The 25,073-nt window shown below is 54.9% G+C and overlaps 3 protein-coding genes across 7 annotated transcripts in view; 2 read left to right on the forward strand and 1 right to left on the reverse strand.

The window, feature by feature from the left end:
* The window catches only part of HSPG2 (heparan sulfate proteoglycan 2), a 116,267-nt gene extending 104,718 nt beyond the window's left edge, over positions 1 to 11,549 (forward strand). For both annotated transcript variants that reach the window (XM_055261532.2, XM_055261533.2), the window contains exons 78-97: positions 624 to 733; positions 935 to 1,082; positions 1,165 to 1,281; positions 1,944 to 2,055; positions 2,738 to 2,882; positions 2,972 to 3,071; positions 3,210 to 3,319; positions 3,444 to 3,552; positions 4,457 to 4,555; positions 4,944 to 5,165; positions 5,469 to 5,713; positions 6,115 to 6,286; positions 6,389 to 6,511; positions 6,622 to 6,678; positions 9,038 to 9,113; positions 9,202 to 9,280; positions 9,441 to 9,511; positions 9,613 to 9,696; positions 10,086 to 10,189; positions 10,317 to 11,549. In XM_055261532.2, coding sequence (XP_055117507.1) covers positions 624 to 733; positions 935 to 1,082; positions 1,165 to 1,281; positions 1,944 to 2,055; positions 2,738 to 2,882; positions 2,972 to 3,071; positions 3,210 to 3,319; positions 3,444 to 3,552; positions 4,457 to 4,555; positions 4,944 to 5,165; positions 5,469 to 5,713; positions 6,115 to 6,286; positions 6,389 to 6,511; positions 6,622 to 6,678; positions 9,038 to 9,113; positions 9,202 to 9,280; positions 9,441 to 9,511; positions 9,613 to 9,696; positions 10,086 to 10,189; positions 10,317 to 10,489 — 2,456 coding nt within the window. In that variant the 3' untranslated portion in view covers positions 10,490 to 11,549. The remainder of the gene's footprint in view (positions 1 to 623; positions 734 to 934; positions 1,083 to 1,164; positions 1,282 to 1,943; positions 2,056 to 2,737; positions 2,883 to 2,971; positions 3,072 to 3,209; positions 3,320 to 3,443; positions 3,553 to 4,456; positions 4,556 to 4,943; positions 5,166 to 5,468; positions 5,714 to 6,114; positions 6,287 to 6,388; positions 6,512 to 6,621; positions 6,679 to 9,037; positions 9,114 to 9,201; positions 9,281 to 9,440; positions 9,512 to 9,612; positions 9,697 to 10,085; positions 10,190 to 10,316) is intronic.
* Positions 8,597 to 21,319, reverse strand: LDLRAD2 (low density lipoprotein receptor class A domain containing 2). 2 transcript variants are annotated; one of them, XM_055261534.2, is made up of 6 exons: positions 21,000 to 21,107; positions 18,389 to 18,814; positions 17,144 to 17,275; positions 12,182 to 12,343; positions 11,920 to 12,069; positions 11,537 to 11,593 (listed from the first exon to the last, which is right to left on the reverse strand). In XM_055261534.2, exons 1-6 carry the CDS (start codon positions 21,079 to 21,081, stop codon positions 11,580 to 11,582), a joined length of 966 nt encoding a protein of 321 aa, XP_055117509.1. In that variant the 5' UTR covers positions 21,082 to 21,107; the 3' UTR covers positions 11,537 to 11,579. The 2 variants fall into 2 exon arrangements, with proteins under 2 accessions (XP_055117510.1, XP_055117509.1); XM_055261535.2 differs by lacking the exon at positions 11,920 to 12,069 and having other exon boundaries at positions 8,597 to 11,593; positions 21,000 to 21,319.
* The window catches only part of USP48 (ubiquitin specific peptidase 48), a 117,959-nt gene continuing 111,458 nt past the window's right edge, over positions 18,573 to 25,073 (forward strand). Inside the window, exon 1 of one of the 3 annotated variants that reach the window (XM_063631649.1) lies at positions 18,573 to 18,826. The gene's annotated coding sequence lies outside the window, so the exon portion shown is untranslated. The remainder of the gene's footprint in view (positions 18,827 to 25,073) is intronic. The other 2 variants (XM_063631650.1, XM_055262444.2) reach the window with 2 other exon arrangements.

A 25,073-nucleotide genomic window follows, 5' to 3' on the forward strand; every position in this document is an offset into this window, starting at 1 on the left:
AGGCTGGAGTGCAGTGGCGCGATCTCGGCTCACTGCAAGCTCCGCCTCCCGGGTTCACGCCATTCTCCTGCCTCAGCCTCCTGAGTAGTTGGGACTACAGGCGCCCACCACCACGCCCGGCTAATTTTTGTATTTTTAGTAGAGACGGGGTTTCACCGTGTTAGCCAGGATGGTCTCGATCTCCTGACCTGGTGATCCGCCCGCCTCGGCCTCCCAAAGTGCTGGGATTACAGGCGTGAGCCACCGCGCCCAGCCCACTGTGTGTTCTTTAAAGGCACTTCCTTTTTACCCCAAGCCCTGTGACTTGCCTCCACACTTTCTTACCTATACTGCCCCTAGTACGCACTTCTCACGTCCCCAAAGGGCTGCACAATTTTTTGCCCAGGCATGTTGAAGAGGTCTCAGGCTGTGGAGTGAAATGGATCTGGCCCTGAACCCTGACTCTGCCCAACCAGGAGCAAACAGCCACTTTTCCCCTCTAAGCCATAATTTCCTCATCTGTGAAATGGAATGCAGTGGCTCCCTTCAAGGGGTGGTGTGAAGATGAAATGAATCAGGGTGCAGGCTGGGCACACATCTGTGTCTGTCATGTTGATGGCCTATGTCTCTTCCATGCCTCTCAGCCTTGCCCCAGATCTCAATGCCCCAAGAAGTCCGTGTGCCTGCTGGTTCTGCAGCTGTCTTCCCCTGCATAGCCTCAGGCTACCCTACTCCTGACATCAGCTGGACCAAGGTAAGTGCTGGAGAGGGAACCAGCAGGCATGCCTGAGGGGCTGGGACCAGGTCTGAAGCATCTCAGTGTCCCCAGGATGTGGCACAGGCTTGGCCAAGAGTAAACGCTCAATGTTGGAAGGTGGGCCTGAGGCACAGATGGGAGGCAGGCCCCTGGAGCTGTGGGCCAAGGCCAGGGCCCTCAGTGCCAGTGCATTTGCAGCTGGATGGCACCCTGCCACCCGACAGCCGCCTGGAGAACAACATGCTGATGCTGCCCTCAGTCCGACCCCAGGATGCGGGCACCTACGTCTGCACTGCCACTAACCGCCAGGGCAAGGTCAAAGCCTTTGCCCACCTGCAGGTGCCAGGTAAGACACCACTCCCAAGAATTGGCAGTGCCTTGCCCACTCCCTGACTGGCAGGGTCTCCAACTGTGCTCTCTGCCGGCAGAGCGGGTGGTGCCCTACTTCACGCAGACCCCCTACTCCTTCCTACCACTGCCCACCATCAAGGATGCCTACAGGAAGTTCGAGATCAAGATCACCTTCCGGCCTGACTCAGCCGATGGTGAGCAGGAGGGTTAATTTGCGGGGTGGGCTGGCCTGGGTTGAGGGACCTCGTGGAGTAACTGCCATCATGGCTTGAGCCCTGGCTGCCCCTCAGTCCTGCCCCAATCCCTCAGCCCTCCCTCTCCAGAAGCCCCCAGATCTCTGAGCCTCCATCCTGGCGTGCCTTCTCTCGTGCCTCCCTGCTTCTCCATCCCTGCCTCTGTGATATCTCCAGCCTCCCCGTGGCTCCTCTGCCACTAGGGCATCACCCCCAGTCCTCCTGTCCCAGCTTCCTCTCCCCATCTCTGCTCCTTCCTCCCTCCCCTGCCTCCATCTCACCCTTTCCTCCTCTCTTTCTCTCGTCTCTTACGGGTCTCTGACTTTCACTGTCCAGGCCTCCTTCTCTACTCGGGTGAGTCTCTGCCTCCCTCTCCACCTTGAGGGAGACTCCAGTGTGTGTGAAGCAAATTCAGTTTCTTTGTAGGGGCACTCAGTAAGGCACTTGCGTTTGGGGCACCAGCCCTGAGATAGTGAGAAGGCCCTGGCTGTGTGAGGAGTGCCAAAGGGAGGGACAGGTTCCAAGAGTGGACAGGCTCAAGAGCTTGGGTCATTTCGAGGGTGGGGGAGGACAGGGAGCCTGCGGCTGGATGGGAGGCCCCTTACACAGTGGTGTCCACCCAGGGATGCTGCTGTACAATGGGCAGAAGCGAGTCCCAGGGAGCCCCACCAACCTGGCCAACCGGCAGCCCGACTTCATCTCCTTCGGCCTCGTTGGGGGAAGGCCCGAGTTCCGGTGAGACCCCCAGCCTCCCCACCTATAGGGGGACTGGTCACAGGGTTTTGGTAAGGCAAGCGCTACCGTGGGCTCCATTATACAAACGATATCTGGAGGAAGGAGAAAATGTGGCCGTTACCCTTGGTGACCACCCAGTCTGCTGGAGTAGGAATAGTATGCCAGTCAGGTGGAGGAGGGTGCAACCTCAGACTTGGGACTGCTGCAGGCCAGGATTCATTCATTCATTCACGCGTCAGTTACTTGCTGAACACCCCATGTGTGCCAGGCACTGATACAGGTAAAACAAAACAGACCAAATTCTGGCTCTTGTGGGAAGAGGTGTATCCTCACTGGGGAAGAATAAACAAGCCATAAACAGAGAAACAAGGTGATCACAGGGAGAGAGGAGTCCTCAGAGGAACAGGGAGGCCAGGTGCTAGGCTGCAGGGCCCTGAGCCTGGGGTCCCTGTGGGCTGCTCTGGGAAAGCTCCCAGCGAAAGGATGTGGGGAGAGAAGATCCAGGGGATGGGTCACGGGGAGGGAGGACAAGACAGGGACAGGAACTGGAACAGCCCCAGGGCTAGGACTGCAGGAAGTGGTGACATCCCTCCTCTGGGGCCCCTCTGCCCGACTGGGCCCCTAGCCCTTCTTACGAACCCCCTATCCACTCTCTCCTGCCCCGGCCTGCCCCATGGAGCAGGTTCGATGCGGGCTCAGGCATGGCCACCATCCGCCACCCAACACCACTGGCCCTGGGCCATTTCCACACCGTGACCCTGCTGCGCAGCCTCACCCAGGGCTCCCTGATTGTGGGTGACCTGGCCCCAGTCAACGGGACCTCCCAGGTGAGAGCCAACCCCATCCTGCTACTTCCAGCCCTCATCCCGCCCCTGCCCAGCCTGTGTTGCCATTCCTGACTTCCCCCCCTCCCCAGGGCAAGTTCCAGGGCCTGGACCTGAACGAGGAACTCTACCTGGGCGGCTACCCTGACTATGGTGCCATCCCCAAGGCGGGGCTGAGCAGCGGCTTCATAGGTGAGCCCCCTCCCCACCTCCAGCTGAGGCTGGGCCTTACCTGGCTGGCCGGAAGAGCCCCGGAGAGCCTGGGAGGGCACCGCAGGGTGTGGGCTGGGACACCCTGCCCTGTGCTCATCCTGCCCACTCACCTCCCAGGCTGTGTCCGGGAGCTGCGCATCCAGGGCGAGGAGATCATCTTCCATGACCTCAACCTCACGGCGCACGGCATCTCCCACTGCCCCACCTGTCGGGACCGGCCCTGCCAGGTGACGCCACACCCCACATACCATCTAGCTGCCGTGGCCTCTGCCCCCAGCCCTGGCTGGCCCCTGTGGGGATTATGGGGGGCACTGAATGTTCTCGGCCTTACTTCTGGGGGCTGCTTTGCAGAATGGCGGTCAGTGCCATGACTCCGAGAGCAGCAGCTACGTGTGTGTCTGCCCGGCCGGCTTCACCGGGAGCCGCTGTGAGCACTCGCAGGCCCTGCACTGCCATCCAGGTATGCACCCCCAGCCGCCAGTCGCTGTCGCCCCAGGGTCTGCCTCTTCCCTTTGCTGCCTCCCCATATCCACCACCATCTCAACCACTGGGGCACTTCCACACCCCTCACTGTTACCTGAGCACTCTCCACTCCTCCCGTGTACCCATCCCCCATCTCTGCTACCCAGGGGCCCTCGCCCCATCACTGCTGCTTCCCCTCCTCCATCCCTGCTGACCAAATTCTTACCACTACCCCGCCACCCAGGCACTTCCCCAGCCCCAGCCCCTGTCTTTTTTTTTTTTTTTTTTTTTGTGAGACGAAGTTTCGCTCTTGTTGCCCGGCCTGGAGTGCAGTGGCACAATCTCAGCTCAGTGCAACTTCCACCTCCTGGGTTCAAGCAATTCTCCTGCCTCAGCCTCCTGAGTAGCTTGGATTACAAGTGTCCGCCACCACCCCTGCCTAATTTTTTGTATTTTTAGTAGAGGTGGGGTTTCACTACGTTGGCCATGGCTGGTCTTGAACTCCTGACCTCAGGTGATCCACCCGCCTCAGCCTCCCAAAGTGCTGGGATTACAGGCATGAGCCTGCACGCTGGGCCCCCAGTCCCATCTTATTACCCAGGTGCCCACCCCATTACTTGCCACCAGGTGCTCCCCACTCCCACACTGTTATCCAGGTCCAGTCTCTGAAGAACCTGCAGACACACAGAGTCCCTCGACTGCTTCCTCTGCAGTCCTCCCTGTGGCCTCTTCTGGCTCCCGCCTTGCTGTGCTCAGTTCCCTCCTCCAAGGCCTCCCAGGAGGCTGGCCTGGCCCTCACTAGCCCAGCCCCCCGGGGTGTGATGGGCAGGGCTCTGGCATCAGGGACCCCCTCCCTCCAGAGTCACCTCCATGTCCTTTTCACTGGCCTATGTGCCCCCCAGAGGCCTGTGGGCCCGACGCCACCTGTGTGAACCGGCCTGACGGTCGAGGCTACACCTGCCGCTGCCACCTGGGCCGCTCGGGGTTGCGGTGTGAAGAAGGTGAGTGGAGCCTGGCCTGAGACCCCCAGGATCCCAGGGTCAGCTGGGGAGGCTGGGTGGGGCACTCTGAGGCCGTGATGGGCCCTACGGATGATAAAACGATTCCCAAGCCAGAGGATCTCAAAGTCACCTGGCCACGTGTCTGCCCAGCCTGAGCCCCTTATTGAGTGAGGGCCCCCAAAGAGGACCCCTATCATACTGGAGCTCCTCCCAGCCCAGTGTGCAAGGGCAGGGGGGCTCCTGAGCCACTGCAGCTGGTGCCAACTGGTCCTGAGCCTCTGGGCCTGGAGAGTGAGGCAGGCAAGGGTCCCAGAGGAAGGCAGAGTAGCTGGACCCCACCCGAGGGTCCGGGATCCCCACTGCCTCAGCTGAGCTGTGGCTGCTGCAGGTGTGACAGTGACCACCCCCTCGCTGTCGGGTGCTGGCTCCTACCTGGCGCTGCCCGCCCTCACCAACACACACCACGAGCTACGCCTGGACGTGGAGTTCAAGCCACTTGCCCCTGACGGGGTCCTGCTGTTCAGCGGGGGGAAGAGCGGGCCTGTTGAGGACTTCGTGTCCCTGGCGATGGTGGGCGGCCACCTGGAGTTCCGCTACGAGTTGGGGTCAGGTAAGCACCCAGCACCAAATGCAGGGCTCTGCACGCCAAGCCTTGTGCCCCCCTCGGCTCTCCAAGCCCCAGGGAGGCGTGGGAGGATAAATGCAGGGATCCAGCCAAGTCCCCTCTTCCTGTGCATTTCATCTCTGTGTCATTTGAGGCCCGTCCCTGGCCCTCTCTGAGCCGTGGTCTCCTCATCTGGAATACAGAAGGCTGTAGGGCATTCCCCATCTGCTCAGGGCCCTGTTTGTGGTGGAGAGGGCAGGGAGCCCCGTGTGCCCCCATGTGCCCAACCCTGCCTGGCATCCTCCGCAGGGCTGGCCGTTCTGCGGAGCGCCGAGCCGCTGGCACTGGGCCGCTGGCACCGCGTGTCTGCAGAGCGTCTCAACAAGGACGGCAGCCTGCGGGTGAATGGTGGACGCCCTGTGCTGCGCTCCTCGCCCGGCAAGAGCCAGGGCCTCAACCTGCACACCCTGCTCTACCTGGGGGGTGTGGAGCCTTCCGTGCCACTGTCCCCAGCCACCAACATGAGCGCTCACTTCCGCGGCTGTGTGGGCGAGGTAAGAGCAGCCTCCTCGGGACAAGCGGGAGGGGAGGGGTGCCAAGCCTTGTGCCCCCCTCAGCTCTCCAAGCACCTTGGCACTGGGCCCCTCCACCTGCAGCCACCCACGAGCCCTGGGCCAGGATGCTCTACCTCTGAGCCTCAGTTTCCTCCTCTGTAAAATGGTCATGATCACACCTACTTTGATGGGTTGTGCAGAGGATTGTCTGCACTGACGGATGAATGTTTCTAGCACACAGTAGGCACTCAACTCCTGTGCCTCTCTCCCCACACCGAGAATCCATGCTGCCACTTAGGCCCAATGTGGGCTCCCAGCTGCCCTCTGCTGCATTCTTCTCCCTGCTGGGAGGCCTCTGCCTCCCAGGCCCCTTTAGTCCCTCGGTGTCCCTGTCCCCACAGGTGTCAGTGAATGGCAAACGGCTGGACCTCACCTACAGTTTCCTAGGCAGCCAGGGCATTGGGCAGTGCTATGACAGCTCCCCATGTGAGCGCCAGCCATGCCAACATGGTGCCACGTGCATGCCTGCTGGCGAGTATGAATTCCAGTGCCTGTGTCGAGATGGATTCAAAGGTGGGAAAGCCTGCCCAGGGCACCGGAGGGGAGGGGCACAGGTGGTCAGCGACACCTCCAGCCCATGCCCACCCACCCACTCGCCTCTGCCCTGGCCCGCAGGAGACCTGTGTGAGCATGAGGAGAACCCCTGCCAGCTCCGTGAACCCTGTCTGCATGGGGGCACCTGCCAGGGCACCCGCTGCCTCTGCCTCCCTGGCTTCTCTGGCCCACGCTGCCAACAAGGTACCCAGGCCTGGCTTCTCTCCACTTCATCTCTGTCTTGGGGCCCCGGGGCTCGACATAGTACCCACGGGTGTCTGTGCCCACCAACTGGACCCTGCCCTTCCCCCTAGGCTCTGGACATGGCATAGCAGAGTCCGACTGGCATCTTGAAGGCAGCGGGGGCAATGGTGAGTACTTGCCGTGGCCTCCTCCCCAGCTTCAGCTCAGCTCACTCTTCCAGTTACCCCACACCCTCAGTTCTGACCTACAAGCAAAACAGCTTTGCATGAGGAGCTTGCTGGGCAGAGAGACAGAATGAAGACCACAGCCATGTGGAGCTAGGGCCTGCCCCACACTTACTGGCTGGGTGACCTTGGGCAGGCCTTTGAAACCACTCTGACCTCAGTTTCCTCCTCTGTATTCATGTATTCAGTCAACAAACTATCGTTGCCCATCCTTGCCCTGGGAGCAGTAAATATAAGATGCATAAAGCAAGACCCTCATTCCCAAGAATTCCACCATCTGCTGAAAAGCTAAGGAAACAGTGAAGAGTGAATGCTGATTGAATGTTTACGGACACTGTGCTAACCCCTTTACAGACACATCTCTTCTTGCATATCACTAATATGATAGGCAAGGCAGTGGTGTAGTGGTTAAGAGTATATAGACTTGGGGCCAGCCTGCTTGGGTTCAAATCCTAGCTCTCCCACTTACTAGCTGTGGAACTTTGGGTGAGTCACTTAACCTCTCTGTGCCCCATATAAAATGGAGATGAGTAACATCTTTCCCTAAGGATTTGGATAAAATTTTATGTGAGAGTAAAATTACTTAGTACATTTTTTTTTAAGGTGGAGTCTTGCTCTTTCGCCCAGGCTGGAGTGCAGTGGCACGATCTCGGCTCACTGCAACCTCCGCCTCCCAGACTCAAGCGATTCTGCTGCCTCAGCTTCCTGAGTAACTGGGATTACAGGTGCCTGCCACCACACCCAGCTAATTTTTGTATTTTTTGTAGAGACGGGGTTTCACCATGTTGGCCAGGCCTGTCTCTAACTCCTGACCTCAGGTGATCCGCCCCCCCTTGGCTTCCTAAAGTGCTGGATTACAGGCATAAGCCACCGTCCTAAAGTGCCGGATTACAGGCGTAAGCCACCGCGCCCGGCCACTTAGTGCATTTCAAATGCCTAGAACAATGTCTGGTACAGAGTCAGTACGGAATGTTAGCTGTTGTTAATATTATATTCAGCTGGCCGGGCGCACTGGCTCACGCCTGTAATCCCAGCACTTTAGGAGGCTGAAGCGGGCAGATCACCTGAGGTCGGGAATTTGAGACCAGCCTGACCAACATGGAGAAACCCCATCTCTACTAAAAATACAAAAATTAGCCAGGTGTGGTGGTGCGTACCTGTAGTCCCAGCTACTCGGGAGGCCAAGGCAGGAGAACTGCTTGAACCTGGAAGGCGGAGGTTGTAGTGAACCAAGATTGTGCCACTGCACTCCAGCCTGGGCCACGGAGCGAGACTCCATCTCAAAAATAAATAAATAAAATAAAAATTATCTATCTATAATATTCATTCATAGGGTTGTTGTAAGGATTGAGTTAAATGCAATGGTGTCTGTAGCTGGATGGGACACTTCCCGCACAGGCACATCATAGGTGCCAGGTAAATGTCAGCCATTCTCCTCATCATTTGGTGGAGGGTAGCAGAGGGTTCCCTACTCTTGTCCCCTGCGAGAGCTACTGTGGCCAGTGCCAGCCTGTAGGATGGGTCATGAGCAGATAGGGCTGGGGGCGGTGTGGAGCCACACACAGTATGGACATCCTGGGCCAGTCACTCGCCCGAGCCTGCCTGCTCATCTGTAAGATGGAGAGAACACCAAGGCTCGGAACCGTTTATCGCCACGGTCCAAGGTGACCAACGGTCCCAGTAGCTCCGGACTGAGGGGTTTCTTGGGATGTGGGACTTTCAGGGCTAAAACCAGACAGAACTTGGCAAGTAGAATGGTGGGTCACCCGACACGGATCCTGTTGACTACACAAAATAAAATAAAATACATTGATTTAAGGAAAGCAATTATGCTGAAGTAAAGTAATCAAACCATTTTTTAAGTTTCCTGACTTGCTGTGTACGTGCTTCTTTATTAACACATCAAATAACAAGATCTGGTGGTCTCAGTAGCTACCACAATTTCAAAGCAGCAATATGTGTAAATGATATTTTGAAATATTTGCAGCTACTCTAATGTGATAAGCAAATACTAGTAACAAAGTTGCAGGTCCTACCACTACTACTTTGGATTCTTGCCTACATTTCATTGAAAGAACTGCTCAATTTCAGAGAGAAGTGAGTGAAATTGAGGTGTAATGCCTTCCCATCCAAGGTCATAGGCTCCCTGAATTCTGTCGACAGCCCCGTTGGGTCCCCAGGGACTGCAGGCTCGGAGCCCCCTAGTCCTGCATGTTGGCATGGAGGTGGGAGTCAGGGGAACTGACGGGGCATTTTGATGCCTGATGCAGCAGGTGTGGCACCATCCTCCTCTCTCCCACAGATGCCCCTGGGCAGTACGGAGCCTATTTCCACGATGATGGCTTCCTTGCCTTCCCTGGCCGTATCTTCTCCAGGAGGTGAGACTGGCACTGGAAGGGCCCATGGGCCTAATGGGGAGGACGGGAACCTGGGACTTCTGTCCCCTCACCCACTCTTCCTCCGCAGCCTGCCCGAGGTGCCCGAGACCATCGAGCTGGAGGTTCGGACCAGCACGGCCAATGGCCTCCTGCTCTGGCAGGGTGTGGTGAGTGTGGGCATCCGGCCGGGCTCTTGGGGCTCCTGGGGAAGGAAGCTGGCTTCCTGGTGGCCAGAGTGGTGGGAAGAGGGGAAAGCGGAGCCTCCTGGCCTCGGCAGCCTCTGCTTTCCATGCTGGGGACCCCAGAGACCCTATGCTTCCCTGGCAGGAGGTGGGAGAGGCCGGCCGAGGCAAGGACTTCATCAGCCTCGGGCTTCAGGATGGGCACCTTGTCTTCAGGTGGGTCCTGGCACCTGGCCCTTCCTCTCCCTTCCCTGGTCCCAGCACCCCACCCCCCGGTCCTGCCCCAGCTCATACTTCTTGGGCCTGGATGACTACAGGTACCAACTGGGTAGTGGGGAGGCCCGCCTGGTCTCTGAGGACCCCATCAATGACGGAGAGTGGCACCGGGTGACAGCGCTGCGGTAAGGGACCCTGCCGGGCACTCGGGATGGGGCCCAGCATTCTGGAGTGGGGCAGGACGCCCCCCACCATGGGCAGAGAGGCAGGCATTGAGCTCTGTGGAGACAGAACTTGAAGCCAGGGGAGGGGAGAACCCACCAGCCAGGGCTCGGGCTTCCATCTCGGACTGAACTCCGCTGGGGGCAGGCGAGTGCCCCAGGAGTGGGAGGAAACCTGGGCACAGAAACGAGGAAGCTGTGTTTGTGGGGCCCGATCTCTTGTTCAGCAGGGGAAAGAAAGAGTTTGGGGAACAGGGACAGACTTCTGAGTCTGGAGTCTCGGTGCCAGAGGGAGGGGACTCTGTCCTGGGGCCGGAGTTTGTGGGAAGGGGCCTGACCCAGTTCCACTGCAGGGAGGGCCGCAGAGGTTCCATCCAAGTCGACGGTGAGGAGCTGGTCAGCGGCCGGTCCCCAGGTCCCAACGTGGCAGTCAACGCCAAGGGCAGCATCTACATCGGTAAGTCTGGGGCTCCTTCTCAGGGCAGGGGCAGGAACGGCACTCCCTTGGGGCTGGAGCTCGCCCGGCCTTCCTCGCCTCCTGGGCTACTGGAGCCCACAGGCCCTGTCCTCTCACCTCCCGGCAGGCGGAGCCCCTGACGTGGCCACGCTGACTGGCGGCAGGTTCTCCTCGGGCATCACAGGCTGTGTCAAGAACCTGGTGCTGCACTCAGCCCGACCCGGCGCCCCGCCCCCACAGCCCCTGGACCTGCAGCACCGCGCCCAGGCCGGGGCCAACACACGCCCCTGTCCCTCGTAGGCACCTGCCTGCCCCACACGGACTCCCGGGCCGCGCCCCAGCCCGACAGTGTCGAGTATATTATTATTAATATTATTATGAATTTTTGTAAGAAACTGAGGCGATGCCACGCTTTGCTGCTACCGCCCTGGGCTGGACTGGAGGTGGGCATGCCACCCCCACACACACAGCTGGGCAAAGCCACAAGGCTGGCCAGCAAGGCAGGTTGGATGGGAGTGGGCGCCTCAAAGCCCCAGGACTTGGGGTCAGGAACGGTGGCTGGGTGGGCCCAGAACTGCCCCCATTGTCCCCCTACCTACCGATGGAGCCCCCAGATAGAGCTGGGTGGCCTGTTTCTGCAGCCCTTGGGCAGTTCTCACTCCTAGGAGAGCCAACCTCGGCTTGTGGGCTGGTGCCCCACAGCTACCTGAGATGGGCATCGCAGGAGTCTCTGCCACCCACTCAGGATTGGGAATTGTCTTTAGTGCCGGTTGTGGAGCAAAAGGCAGCTCACCCCTGGGCAGGCAGTCCCCATCCCCACCAGCTGGTTTTTCAGCACCCCCACCCACCTCCACCCAGCCCCTGGCACCTCCTCTGGCAGCCTCCCCCTCCTACCACGCCCTCCTGGCCTGCATTCCCACCCCCTCCTGCCAGCACACAGCCTGGGGTCCCTCCCTCAGGGGCTGTAAGGGAAGGCCCACCCCAACTCTTACCAGGAGCTGCTACAGGCAGAGCCCAGCACTGATAAGGCCCCGCCCACCGGGCCCCACCCACCCCAGGCCACATCCCCACCCATCTGGAAGTGAAGGCCCAGGGACTCCTCCGACGGACGGACGGACGCCGCTGGTGCTCAGGAAGAGCTAGTGCCTTAGGTGGGGGAAGGCAGGACTCACGACTGAGAGAGACAGGAGGGGGATATGACCACTCTGCCCCATCTGCGGGAGCCTGAAGATCCAGCTCGAGTGCCATCCTGCCAGTGGCCCCCAGACTGTGGGGTTGGGACGCCTGGCCTCTGTGTCCTAGAAGGGACCCTCCTGTGGTCTTTGTCTTGATTTTTCTTAATAAACGGTGCTATCCCCGCCAGGGGCCTCCCGTGTCTTTGATGAGGGCTTCACTCAGTGGAGCCTGTGGATGGGGCAGAGCAGGGCAGGTGAGATCTGGGGGTGAAGCAAGCTGGCTTTGGATCAGCGAGGCCCCCAGGCCCCCAACCCTGTGAGGCAGGAATTGTCCTATTTTCTAGAGGGGCAGCTGAGTCTCAGAGGGTTAGGGGGCCTGTCCAACATCAGACAGAGAGCCAGGGAGTTAGAACCCAGAGTCTGACCCCAGAGCCTAGTCTCATTCCTGTGTGCCCGAAGCCCCTCTAGGGATGGCCTCCCTCATCCTGGAAGGCTGGGCCACTCAACTGCAGCCCTCTGGGGAGACCTGGCTGGGACATGGGTAGCACATGGTACAGGCTGTGCTGCAGCGGAGGCAGAGGCCACGGGCACCAGGTTGCCAGGCCAGCCAGCTGGGGGAGCAACAGCACCAGAGGAGGCCCACGAGGAGGCCAGCAGAGGCCAGGAGCATCAAGGAGGCCAGCGCCACCCCTCGGAGCTGGGGGCCTGTGGGAGGAGAAAGTCCACTCAGGCCTCAGCCTGGGCCCACTGCCCTGTCTCCATCACCTAGAGAGGGACAGGTGTGATTTTGGTGGGAAGAGTAGGAGCAGGGAGTAACCTTCCAAAGCTGCATCTTGTCTCGTGGGGTCCCTGCCTGCTGGGGGACTCCTCTCAGCTGCAATCCCGAGGGATCCTGCAGACCCGAGAGCTGGGGAGGGAGTCGGGGGTCTGGAGGTATGGGCATCTGTGCTTCCTGTCTGGCTGGGCACTGGAGAGGGACCTGCATGGGAAAGAACAGAACTAGCACACCGAGAACTGTCCTTTCTGGGGCACTTGTGTGTTTCATTCAATCCTCACAAGACTTCTCTGAGTTTGTCACTCTTTGTGTTTCCATTTTACAGAGAGGTTGTCACTTGCCAAGTTCAATTAGCTGGAAGTGATAGGAGGACTTGAACTCACACAGTCTGGCTCCAGGACCTAAGTCTATGAGTGGAGCTACTTCTCAAGGAAGAGGGTGTACATGTACTGAGCATTGAGGCAGGGTCTCACTCTGTCGCCCAGGCTGGAGTCCAGTGGCGCAATCACCACTCGCTGCAACTTCTGCCTCCCCAGGCTCAAGCGATCCTCCCACCTCAGCCTCCCGAGTAGCTGGGACTACCAGCACGTGCCACCACGCCTGGCTAATTTTTGTATTTTTTGTAGAGACGGGATCTCACTATGTTGCACAAGCTGGTCTCGACTCCTGAGCTCAAGCAGTCCACCTGCCTCAGCCTCCCAAAATGCTGGGATTCCAGGCGTGAGCCACCATGCCCAGCCATGAGCATTTTCTGTGCATCAAGCACCACACTCTGGGCTGGGCCCTTTACCTATGTATGCCACTTACAGTTTACAACAACTCTGAAGGGTGAGGTTTATCCCCATTTCACAGGTAAGGAAACTGAGGCATAGAGGTTCATTCTTCCATTCATTTGACTAGTATTTCTTGAGCATCTCCTATGCCCCCAGGCATGGCTCTAGCAACTGGGGGATACAACCACCATGAGCACATGACAAATATGTCTTCATGGAACTGGGAGTTTAGTGTGTGGAGAAACAAAACACGTGAATAGAATTTATGTCCAAAGGAGACAGGTGCTAGTGAGAAAATTACACATGTTGGTGGGGGCAGGGCTGCCACTTTTCTTACTGTGGCAAAGCACATAACATTTACCATTTAACCATGGTTGGGGTACAGTTCAGTGGCATTAAATATATTCTGATAGAGTTTGGATCTGTGTTCCCACCCAAATCTCAGGTCAAATTGTAATTCCCAGTGTTGGAGGCGGGGCCTGGTGGGAGGTGCTTAGATCATGGGGGTGGATTTCTCAGGAATAGTCTAGCACCATCCCCTTGGTGCTGTTCTCAAGATAGTGAGTTCTCGCAAGATCTGGTTGTTTAAAAGTGTGCAGTGCCTCCCCACTCACTCTCTCTCTCTTGCTCCTACTCTGGCTGTGCCTGCTCCCCTCGCCTTCTGCCAAGATTGTAAGTTTCCTGAGGCATCCCCAGAAGCTGAGCAGATGCCAGCATCATGCTTCCTGTACAGTCTGCAGAACTGCGAGACAATTAAACCTCTTTTCTTTATAAATTACCCAGTCTCAGGTGTTTTTTTATAGCAATGCGAGAACGGACTAATACGCATTCACGTTGTGCAGCCATCACCGCCATCCATCTCCAGAACTTTGTATCTGCCCAAACTGAAACTCCATCAACTCCGTCAGTTCCATTAACTCCATATCCTCCTTGTCCCCACCCCCCCAGCCCCAGTGACCATGGCTGTACTTCCTGTCTCTGTGATTTTGACTATTCTAATATACATATTAGAATATAATAATATATTAACAGTCACTAATAATAACTTTTTTTGAGACAGAGTTTTGCTCTTGTTGCTCAAGCTGGAGTGCAATGGTGCGATCTCGGCTCACTGCAACCTGTGCGCCTGGGTTCAAGCGATTCTCCTGCCTCAGCCTCCTGAGTAGCTGAGACTACAGGCATGTGCCACCACGCCCAGCTAATTTTGTATTTTTAGTACAGATGGGGTTTCTCCATGTTGGTCAGGCTGGTCTCGAACTCCCGACTACAGGTGATCCGCCCACCTCGGCCTCCCAAAGTGCTGGGATTACAGGTGTGAGCCACCGCACCTGGCCAGGGTTGCTATTTTTATATAAAGGAGTCAGGGAAGAACTTAAATAGAGACCCACCAGGAAGCAAAGGAATGAGCTTGCAATGCAGATCTCTGAAGAAAAGTCTTCTGGTAGAGGACACAGCTACTGCAAAGGCCAGAACAAAGCTGGAGTGTGGAGGGGAGGCGGGGCCAGGGAGGGGGTGGGGCAGGGGAGTAGGCGGGACCAGGAAGGAAGAGGCGGGGCCAGGAAGGAAGAGGCGGGGCCAGGAAAGAAGGGGCAAGGCCAGATCGTGCAGGGCCTTTGAGCCCCGGGGAGGCTTTGCGTTTGCTGAATGTGATGAGGGTTTTGAGCAGGAGAGTGACATAACCTGATTTACTGTTTTAAAAGGTACCTCTGGCAGGGAAGCATAACACCCCACTCAAGTGGGCTATAAGTAGTGACTTCCCAAGAATACAGTGGGGAAAGATGGGGCCAAAAGTAACAGTGGAGAAACGAGGCAGACATCAGCCAGGCGGTCAAGGTCAGTGTCAACCACCACCCAACACCAAACACCCAACACCAAAGTCATGTTTGGTGTGATGTGACGTGATGAAGACGGCATTTCACCTCTGTGAACTGTAACTCTAGTCTTTTCATGAGAAAAGTATCAAATAAATCCCAATAGTGGGACATCCTACAAAATCCCTGAGCAGTACTCTCAACTGTCACGGTCATTAAAAACAAGGAAATCCTGAAAAACTGCCACAGCCAAGGGGAGCCTAAAGAGGCATGATGACTATTAATGAATGTAATGAGTCCAGGCGCGGAGGCTCACGCCTGTAATTCTAGCACTTTGGGAGGCCGAGGCAGGCGGATCACTTGAGGTCAGCAGTTTGAGACCAGCCTGGCCAACATGGAGCAATCCCGTCTCTACTAAAAATACAAAAATTAGCTCGGCGTGGTGGTGGGCACCTGTAATCCCAGCTACACGGGTGGCTGAGGCAGGAGAATCGCTTGAACCAGGGAGGCAGAGGTTGCAGTGAGCCGAGATCGCGCCATTGCAGTCTATCTAGCCTAGGCGACAGAGCAAGACTCTATCTGAAAAAAAGTAATAAAATAAATAAATAAATAAATGTAACATGAGATGCTGAATGGGATCCTGGGACAGAAAAAGGACATTAGGTAAAAACTAGGGAAAACCGAATAAATCATGGACTTTAGTTAATAATATTACTTCATTAATTAAAACAAATGTCTCATACTAATGTAAAATTGTCAGTAATAGCACCCAAACTGAGTGCTGGGTATATGAGAATTTTCTGTACTATCTTCTCAATTTTTTTGTAAATCTAAAACTGCCCTAAAAAATGAAGTTCATGCAATCCCAGCACTTTGGGAAGCCAAGACGGGAAGATCTCAAGTCCAGGGGTTCGAGACAAGCCCTTGCAATACAGTGAGACCTCATCTCTACAAAAAACACAAAAATTAGCTGGACATGGTGGCGCATGTGTAGTCCCAGCTACTCTGGGGGCTGAGGTGGGAGGATCACCTGAGCCCAGGAAGCAGAGGTTGCAGTGAGCCGAGATGGCACCACTGCACTCCAGCCTGGATAACAGAATGAGAACCTATCTCAAAACAATAAATAGTAAGTTCATTTGAAAAAAAGGAAAAGAAAAAGAAGGCTCCCCCAGGCTTCCACAGGAAGAACATAGCATGTTCTTCCTGTGTTGTCAGAGGCAAAGGACAGAAGGAGGGAGACCAGTTCAGAAGTTATTAGAACAACCCAGAGGAGAGCTGGTGGTGGCTCAGACCAGGTGATGGCACAGCAGGTGTGAGAAGGGTCAGAGTCTGGAGAGCTTTGGAAGGACTTGTCGCTGGCTTTGTTATGGGTTATAGGCTATGGGTTAAGCGGGCAGTAAAAGATGACTCAGTGTGAGGCCTGGGCAGCTGGAATGTGGAGTCACTGCTCAGCGAGGGGGAAGCAGGATGCAGGGAGGGCTGTGGACAAGGAGTCCAGTGTGGGGCAAGTTAAGTTTGAGATTTCGCCTATACATCCACGCAGAGATGCTGAGCAGGGAGGAGGTTATGCGGCTGAAGTTCAAAGACAAGTCCCGCAGGTGATACAATATAAACGAGACCCACAAGGTAATGAGCCTGGATGGAGGACAAGGGGACATAGGACCTGGGTCTCATGGCACAAAGCATACAGCATCAGGGAAATGACCAGGAACCTGCAAAGAAGGCTGAGCAGGGGATGGGGAAGGTACGTGTGTGGGGTTCTGGGAAACTGTGTTTCACCCCTGTTCAACAGTACATGGCAGCCCTACCTCCATCCCACTCCTAATTGGGTGTGGTGGGCAGGTGGGACATCTCTAGATCCCCAGGAATGTTATTCCTGGGTGATTTATTCTGGCCCCTTCCACCAACCCTAGCCCTGCTATCCCACTCCCCTGTCTACAGAGATCATTCCTGCTCATTTTACTCACTGGCTTTATGACCTTGGGCAAGTCACTTCTCTCTAGGCCTCAGTTTCCTGATCTGTAAAGTGTGGGAATCAGACTGGACTGATGGTTTTCAAAGTATGTCTTGAGGGTGACACTCAGGGCCCTCAGAGAGACATCAAGCAGCCAGGGCCCCAGGCCCACCATCCAGTTAAGCAGAGGATATCTCCTTTGAATGTCTTGGGCCTCCGTGCCAGGTCCCATTTAGCAAAAGTTTCCACCACTAAAGCATCATTTGGAATCCGCCAGATGAGATTCATCTGCAGCATAGTTCTGGCCCTGACTGCTCTGCCCCTCCAGCCCTTGGCCTAAGCCGATTCCACACTTCCGCTTTCCTCTCTCCTGCCTCCCCACCGGGGCCCTGCCCTAGGGAAGGGGAGTTAGGGCCAGGCTTCCCTCCAGCTGTTCAGTAGGGCCCAGTCCACACCCCGCACCGACCTCTGCAGTCAGCTGGTGACCAGGAGCCCTGGTCACTGCCGTCGCCACAGTTGTCCATGCCCCAGGGGTCACACACGAGGCTTGATGGGATGCACCTGCCATTCTGACAGCGGAAGTAGGCACCACAAGGTCCTGAGGCCAGAAGCGGAAGCCTGAGGTGAGGATCCTGGTCTGGCCCACGACACAGCAGGATGTGTGGCCCCATGGTGACAGTGTGGGGGTGTGGGCAGGAGAGAGCTGCCCTCATGCATGCGGATGAGAGCATGGATGAGTGTTTCATGGGGAGAAGGGTGGAGGACGGCAGCTAACATGTACTGACTTCCTCTTCTGTGCCAGGCACAGCTGTAAATACTTCACATCCTGGCCCATTGAGGCCTCACAATACCCCTATGGGGCAAATACTGTTATTAACTTTATTATTTTTTAATTATTATATTTTTAAATTATTTTTTGTTGTTTTAGGCAGGTCTCTCTCTGTCACCCAGGCTGGTCTTGAATTCCTGAGCTCAAGTGGTCCTCATGCCTTGGCCTCCCAAAGTGCTCGGATTACAGGCGAAAGCCACGGCGCCCAGCTGGGCGAGTATTATTAATTTCAGTTCCAAGAGGCCCCTTTCCTGGCTTGAGTTGGTTTCTGCTGCCTACAGGCCTGGCGAGTCCTAAGCACACCCTTCTGCAAACATCTGAAGGGCTGAGCCAGCGCAGAGCAGCCAGCATGTGGTATGAGAGCATGTGAGCTATGTGTAAGTGTGCAAGGTGGTACTGTGTGCATATGAGGTGTGTGATTATGGTGTGCAGTGTGAGGCGTGTGCTGCAGTGAGGGGCATGAGTGTGGAGTGTGTGGGGGCGATGAGGTGCATGGGTTGTGCGTACGTGACGTGGGTTTGGATGTCAGAGTGTGAGGTGTGAACGTGTGTGGGAGTTGTGTGTGAATGTGTGTGGGGAGGAAGTTGTGTGTGGATGTGTGTGTATGTGTGTGTGCACTGGGGCTGGTAGGACAGTCTGGCGCACACATCCACTGTAGCCAGATTTATATGGTTGGCTCTTAGGATCCGGGAGATCCCTTATTGTGACTCTGCCACTAGCCACCACCTTCTTCCCTCCCTTTGGACCCAGTCCCTGCCATCTTGTGCTTCGGGCACCCCCGCCATTCCCGTCGGCAGCGGCCCTCACCGGTGCCCCCACTGTGGCCCCAGTCCCGCATGGCCTCTGCATAGGGTCCCGTCCCGGCCTTCAGCCCCAGCTCACCCAGACGGAAAGAGGTGACTTCGCCCACGAAGTCCACGCGGGGCTGGCGGCCTCTCGTAACCAGGCGCAGGCCTAGGAAGGGTCCGGAGGATGCCACAGGCACCGGGATGGTCAGGCCGCACAGGGGGGACCCCAGGGGCCGGGGCGCCCCCGGCGGGCCCTCGTAGAACTGCAGGTAGGAGCCGGGGGCGCACGGGTCGGCCGGGGCAGGGGAGGAGGTGTTCAGCGCCGGGGGCGCGGGGGTCAGGCTGTAGACCAGGAAGAAGCGGAACTGGAAGAGGATCCGGTCGCCGGGGGCCGCCGCCTGCACCCAGAGCCCGCAGTCGGTGTCCGGAGCCACGAAGTAGAACCTGCGCGACGCGGCGTGCGAGCGCAGCAGCAGCCCGTCCCCCTGCCACGTCTGCCCGCACAGGTCCGCCATGTCGGCTGCAGTGGAAGGTACGGACCCTGGAGCCGCGCGGCGCGACCCCGAATTCTACTCTGTCCCCTGCCCGCTGTGTGATCTCAAGCGAGTTACTCGCCCTCTCTGAGCCTCAGTTTCCTCATCGGTAAAATGGGGATGATTAATCAATCTCAGAATGATTGTAAGGATTAAATGATTTAATTTAATTTAATTCAAACCTACAATCCCTTATTCAAAACCCTAAAATGCGGGGCTGAGCACAGTGGCTTACGCCTGTAATCCCAGCACTTTGGAGGCCAAGGCGGGTGGATCACCTGAGGTCAGGAGTCCGAGACCAGCCTGGCCAACATGGTGAAACCCCATCTCTACTAAAATACAAAAAATTAGCCGGGCTTGGTGGCACGCAACCTGTAATCCCAACTACTCGAGAGGCTGAGGCTGAGAATCGCTTGAACTCTGGAGGCGGAGGTTGCAGTGAGCTGAGATCAAGCCACTGCACTCCAGCCTGGGTAACACAGCGAGACTCTGTCACCAAAAAAAAAAAGGGGGGGGGGAGAGCTGTGTGATAAGGAGCCCCTTTTCTTCCTGCTTTTGAAAGCTGCTGACTGAGGATGAGGGTGGAATGTCCAGAGCTGCAGCAGCAATTTTGCAATGAGGTCAGAGCATTTCAGAGGAACAGTGACATTGTTGAGCTGTTGAGTTAACCATCTCTGGAATCACCTATGACCACTCTTAACTGAAATAGCAAATATCCTACCATTTAAGCCCCATTTAGTTTGTTATCTGTTACTTACAGCCCAAAATATCCTCACTGGTACAGGGCTGTTGTGAGGATTAAATGAGATGATGTGCAAGTACTCAAAGTAGCCCTGATTTCTGTAAGCACAGAAAGAAAAGAGGAGGTGGGTTTTCTGGTGCAAGATAGGGACCAGTGGGTACTTGAGGACCAGCCAGGATGTGGGTCTTTGAGGAAAAAATCCTTCATCAGAGCTCAGGATGTGGGAGCACTTTCCAATATTTGGTATTTCTCTGCTAAAGCCGGAGCCCACCCTGAAGGTACACAGGGCAGGCATGGAGTTTAGAGAGTAAGGGAATTGGGTACCCTTTTTATTTTTATTTTTATTTTTTTGAGACGGAGTCTCTCTGTTGCCAGGCTGGAGTGCAGTGGCACAATCTTGGCTCACTGCAGCCTCCGACTCCCTGGTTCAAGAGATTCTCCTGCCTCAGCCTCCCAAGTACCTGGGATTACAGGCATGTGCCACCATGCCCAGCTAATTTTTGTATTTTTAGTAGAGATGTGGTTTCACCATGTTGGCCAGGATGGTCTTGATCTCCTGACCTCGTGATCCGCCTGCCTCGGCATCACAAAGTGCTGGGATTTTTTTTTTTTTTTTTTTTTTTTTTTTTTTTTTTTTTAGAGACGGAGTCTCGCTCTGTCGCCCAGGCTGGAGTGCAGTGGCGCAATCTCGGCTCACTGCAAGCTCCACCTCCCGGGTTCACGCCATTCTCCTGCCTTAGCCTCTCCGAGTAGCTGGGACTACAGGCGCCCGCCACCACGCCCGGCTAATTTTTTGTATTTTTAGTAGAGACGGGGTTTCATCGTGGTCTCGATCTCCTGACCTCGTGATCCGCCCGCCTCAGCCTCCCAAAGTGCTGGGATTACAAGCGTTAGCCACCGCGCCCGGCCCAAAGTGCTGGGATTACAGGCGTGAGCCACCATGCCCAGCCGGGAATTTGGCACCTTTTATGTGCCAGGTATCGTGAAGTGCCTTGCATGACTTATCTCATCTTATATGCACAATAATCATAGTCCCTTAAGGGGCAAGGGCCTATTATTTTCATTTTACTGCCAAAGAAATTCAGACAGAGTTGAAACAATGACCTCAAAGGTACAAACATAAGAAGTGGCAGAATGTGTAAATGCAGCTTCTCTGAATCCGAAGCCTACAGAGTTTTGCAAAGCAGGCCCTGAGGGCTGTCCTGCCCACTCCCAGACTCCTGCTTCTAGGTGACTGGGAGGTCCAGCCTTCCAGAAGGCTTTGGGTTGGATTTGGGGATGCCAAGCAAGACCAGACACAGTTTCCCAGCCTCCCCCAACTCAAAAGGTCTCAGCCCAGCAGGATGAGTGCTGACTGGGGAGACATAGTCTCTAAGGATGGTGGAGACCCAAGTCTTCTGGGTGCCCCAACCAAGCCCCCTGATACTTACCTGTCTCCAAAGCAGTTGCAGTCAGGGCGGCTGCCCCCAGCAAGAGCAACTTTTGGGGCAACTGCAGAAGACAAGCCTCCATCCAGGCTCTGCTGTGCCCAGCAATGGGGCAGACCCACAGAATCTTCAGCTCAGGGTCTCTGGGGAAACTGGAGTATGGGGCCTGGTCAGGCCAGCAGGGAGGCTGGTGGGACACAAGGAGAAGGGGGAGGCAAGTCCTCCAGCCCCCTGGTCTCTTCACTATGATCTTTGTGCTTTGCCTTCCGGATCCTCCTCATTTGGTTCAGAAATGTGTCCTGGGGTTGCCATGGAGATTTGGAGCAAGGGCTAGAGCCTGGGGAGAGGAGGCAGGGAGGAGATCTGCTCCCCTTCTGCCAGACAGGAACCAGGAAACTCAGATCCGGTTCAGCCACAGGGCTTCTGGGAGGAGGACCCGCAGGAAGCCAGATCTGCTACCTTCCTAGATCAGTTGGCACCTTAGGGACTGAGCTTGAGGGAGGTCCAGGACGCCAAAGGGGCCCCTCTGAGGGCCTAGAGAGCAGCAGGCAGAGAAGGAGCACTAGACCAGTAGTCTGCTCTATTACTAACAAGCCATTCCTGCCTCAGGGCCTTTGCACTCATAGATCCCTCTGTCTGGAGTGTTCTGCCCCCATAGCAGTGCACGGCTGACTTCTTCAGGTCATCAGGTTGTGGCTCACATGTCACCTCCACAGACCACACTCTCCTGACCACCTCTCCATCTAAATTAACCCTCTCTCTCTTTGTCACTCAATCACATCTCAAATGTATCATCCCAGCACTCTCTGGAATTATTTTGCCTATTCATTTCTTGTTGTATATATTGTCCACTGGCCTCCACTAAAATTATATTCCACGAGTATCTTGTTTACCTCTGAACCCTTATGTCATAGCACAGTCACTGGCACAAGGCAGGCATCCAGGAAATAAGGAAAGAATAAGTGTGTGGCATTGAACAAATGACCCCTTTTTCTGGATTTTACTTCCCCATGTGTAAAATAAATGCCGTGGACTAATTCAGACTTTTTCAAAACATGTTATTAGTAGAACAATTTTTTTTCAAAAAGTATCTTACAAGGAACCTTAATCTATAAAACTGAAGCTTTTGAAGCCCTGGTATCCTTCTCTGGAAAATGGGATAATGATAATTCCAACCACATAGTTCCATTGTAAGAATTAAGTAACTTGGCCTGGCGTGGTGGCTCATGCCTGTAATCCCAGCACTTTGGGAGGCTGAGGTGGGTGGATCACAAGGTCAGGAGTTCAAGGCCAGCCTGGCCAACATAGTGAAACCCCATCTCTACTAAAAATACAAAAAAAAATTAGCCAGGCATGGTAGTGCATGCCTGTAGTCCCAGCTACTCGGGAGGCTGAGGCAGGAGAATCGCTTGAATCCGGGAGGTGGAGGTTGCAGTGAGCCGAGATTGTGCCGCTGCACTCCAGCTTGAGCAACAGAGTGAGACTTCATCTCAAAAAAAAAAAGAATTAAGTAACTTAATACAAGTGGGGTACTTGGAATAGTGTCTATCATGTAGTAAAGTAACCAATGTATGTCAGCTTGAATGATGATCATTAATGTCATCATTATTATTTAAGCAGATGTTTCAAGTGTGGGGGAGGGGAGGAGCTAAGCAGCCCAAATTGGCAGTGCCTGAGACACCACCTCAAAATCCCAGGAATCCATGAGAAGGTTAAGACCTCTGGACCTGGCCAGGCACAGTGGCTCACACCTGTAATCCCATCACTTTGGGAGGCCAAGGCAGGCGATCACCTGAGGTTGGGAATTCGAGAGCAGCCTGGCCAACACGGTGAAACCCCATCTCTAATATAAATACAAATATTAGCTGGGTGTTGTCGCACATGCCAGTAATCCCAGCTACTCGGGAGGCTGAGGCACAAGAATCACTTGAACCTGGGAGGCAGAGGTTGCAGTGAGCTGAGATTGCACTCCAACCTGGGCGATAAAGTAAAAAAAAACAAAAACAAACACCTCTGGACCTATTATTCCCTAAAAGCTCTCCCTCCTGGAGCAGTCATTTGATGCAACCTTGATTTCCTACAGTGTATGATGTCCAAATCTGTACCCTGGGGGACCCTAAGAAGACTCAAATCTTCCCTCAGCAAGAATGAATTTATCATGAAGCCCACTGAAGCTTAGACTTTAGAACTCATCACTTGCATGGGATTATACGGGTTTTGTTTTGTTTTTGTTTTTGTTTTTTTTGAGACTCAGTCTCGCTCTGTCATCCAGGCTGGAGTGCAGTGGCGCAATCTCGGCTCACTGCAAGCTCCCCTTCCTGGGTTCACGCCATTCTCCTGCCTCAGCCTCCCAAGTAGCTGGGATTACAGGCACCCGCCATAACACTTGGCTAATTTTTTGTACTTTTAGTACAGATGGGGTTTCACCGTGTTAGCCAGGCTGGTCTTGATCTCCTGACCTCGTGATCCGCCCGCCTCGGCCTCCCAAAGTGCTGGGATTACAGGCGTGAGCCACCGCACCCAACCTTTTTTTTTTTATTTTTTATTTTTTATTTTTTGGGACGGAGTCTCACTGTTGCCCAGGCTGGAGTGCAGTGGCATGATCTCAGCTCACTGCAACCTCCCAGGCTGGAGTGCAGTGGCACGATATCAGCTCACTGCAACCTCCGCTTCCCAGGTTCAAGAGATTCTCCTGCCTCAGCCTCCCAAGTAGCTGGGACTACAGGCACGCACCACCATGCCCAGCTAATTTTTTATTTTTAGTAGAGACGGGGTTTCAGCATGTTGGTCAGGCTGGTCTCAAACTCCTGACCTCAGGTGATCTGCCCACCTCGGCCTCCCAGAGTTCTGGGATTACAGGAGTGAGCCACCGTGCCCAGCCAGGATTATATGTTTTTATAAAATTTGCAAAAGTAAGAATGGTTATAAACTTTCAGTTTTGCAATATGAAAATGTTTTAGAGATCTGTTGCACACTACTGTGAAAATATTTAACACTACTGAACTGTACACTTAGAATGGCTAAGACAGGCCAAGTGCAAGTCTCACACCTTTAATCTCAACACTTTGGGAGCCTGAGGTGAGAGGATCACTTGAAGCCAGGAGTTCAAGACCAACCTGGGCCTGTAATCCCAGCACTTTGGGAAGCCAAGGCAGGCAGGTCACCTGAGGTCAGGAGTTCGAGACCATCCTGGCCAACATGGCGAAACCCGGCCTCTACAAAAAATACAAAAATTAGCCAGGCATGGTGGCACACACCTATAATCCCAGCTACTCAGGAGGCTGAGGCAGGAGAATCCCTTGAACCCAGGAGGCAGTGAGCCAAGATCACACCACTGCACTCCAGCCCAGGCGACAGAGTGAGACCCCATCTCAAAACAAAAACAAAAACAAAAACAAAAAGACTAACCTGGGCAACAGAGTGAAATCCTGTCTCTACAAAAAATTAAAGTTAAAATTAAAAAATTAGGTGGTGCCTGTACTCCTAGCTATAGTATAGCTACTCAGGAGGCTAAGGCAAAAGGATCACTTGAGCCCAGAAGCTTGAGGTTACAACGAGCTATGATCATGACACTCCACTCCAGCCTAGGCAACAGAGCAGATCCATCTCAAAAAAAAGGGTTAAGATAGTAAGTTTTGTTATGTATTTTCTTGCCATAATTTTTTAAAATTTTGCAAACACAAGGGGTACATGTTCTCAGGACCTCTTGATACTGTGCCTCAAGCCAAATAAAATTTTTCAAAAATAAAAATAGGGTTGGAAGTGGTGGTTCATGCCTGTAATCCCAGGACTTTGGGAGGCCAAGGTGGGTGGATCATCTAAGGTCAGGAATTCAAGACCAGCCTGGCCAGCCTGGTGAAACCCTATCTCTACTAAAAATACAAAAATTAGCTGGGTGTGTCTGGGCGCAGTGGCTCACGCCTGTAATCCCAGAACTTTGGGAAGCCGAGGCAGGTGGATTGCCAGAGGTCAAGAGTTTGAGACCAGCCTGACCAACATGGTGAAACCTCATCTCTACTAAAAATACAAAAATTAGCCAGGTGTGCTGGTGGGCACCTGTAATCCCAGCTACTCAGG

Source organism: Symphalangus syndactylus, chromosome 22 (assembly GCF_028878055.3).
Source record: "Symphalangus syndactylus isolate Jambi chromosome 22, NHGRI_mSymSyn1-v2.1_pri, whole genome shotgun sequence".
NCBI classification, from domain to species: Eukaryota; Metazoa; Chordata; class Mammalia; order Primates; family Hylobatidae; genus Symphalangus; species Symphalangus syndactylus.

Excerpts from the sequence above, each read along its gene's own strand:
- LDLRAD2 (XM_055261534.2), bottom strand. The coding sequence starts at position 21,081 with ATGGAGGCTTGTCTTCTGCAGTTGCCCCAAAAGTTGCTCTTGCTGGGG. Across the intron at positions 17,276-18,388 it reads AGTCACCTCTTTCCGTCTGG|GACCTTGTGGTGCCTACTTC; the intron begins GTGAGCTGGGGC and ends TTCTGGCCTCAG. Across the intron at positions 12,344-17,143 it reads GTCACCAGCTGACTGCAGAG|GTCCCTCTCCAGTGCCCAGC; the intron begins GTCGGTGCGGGG and ends TTTCCCATGCAG.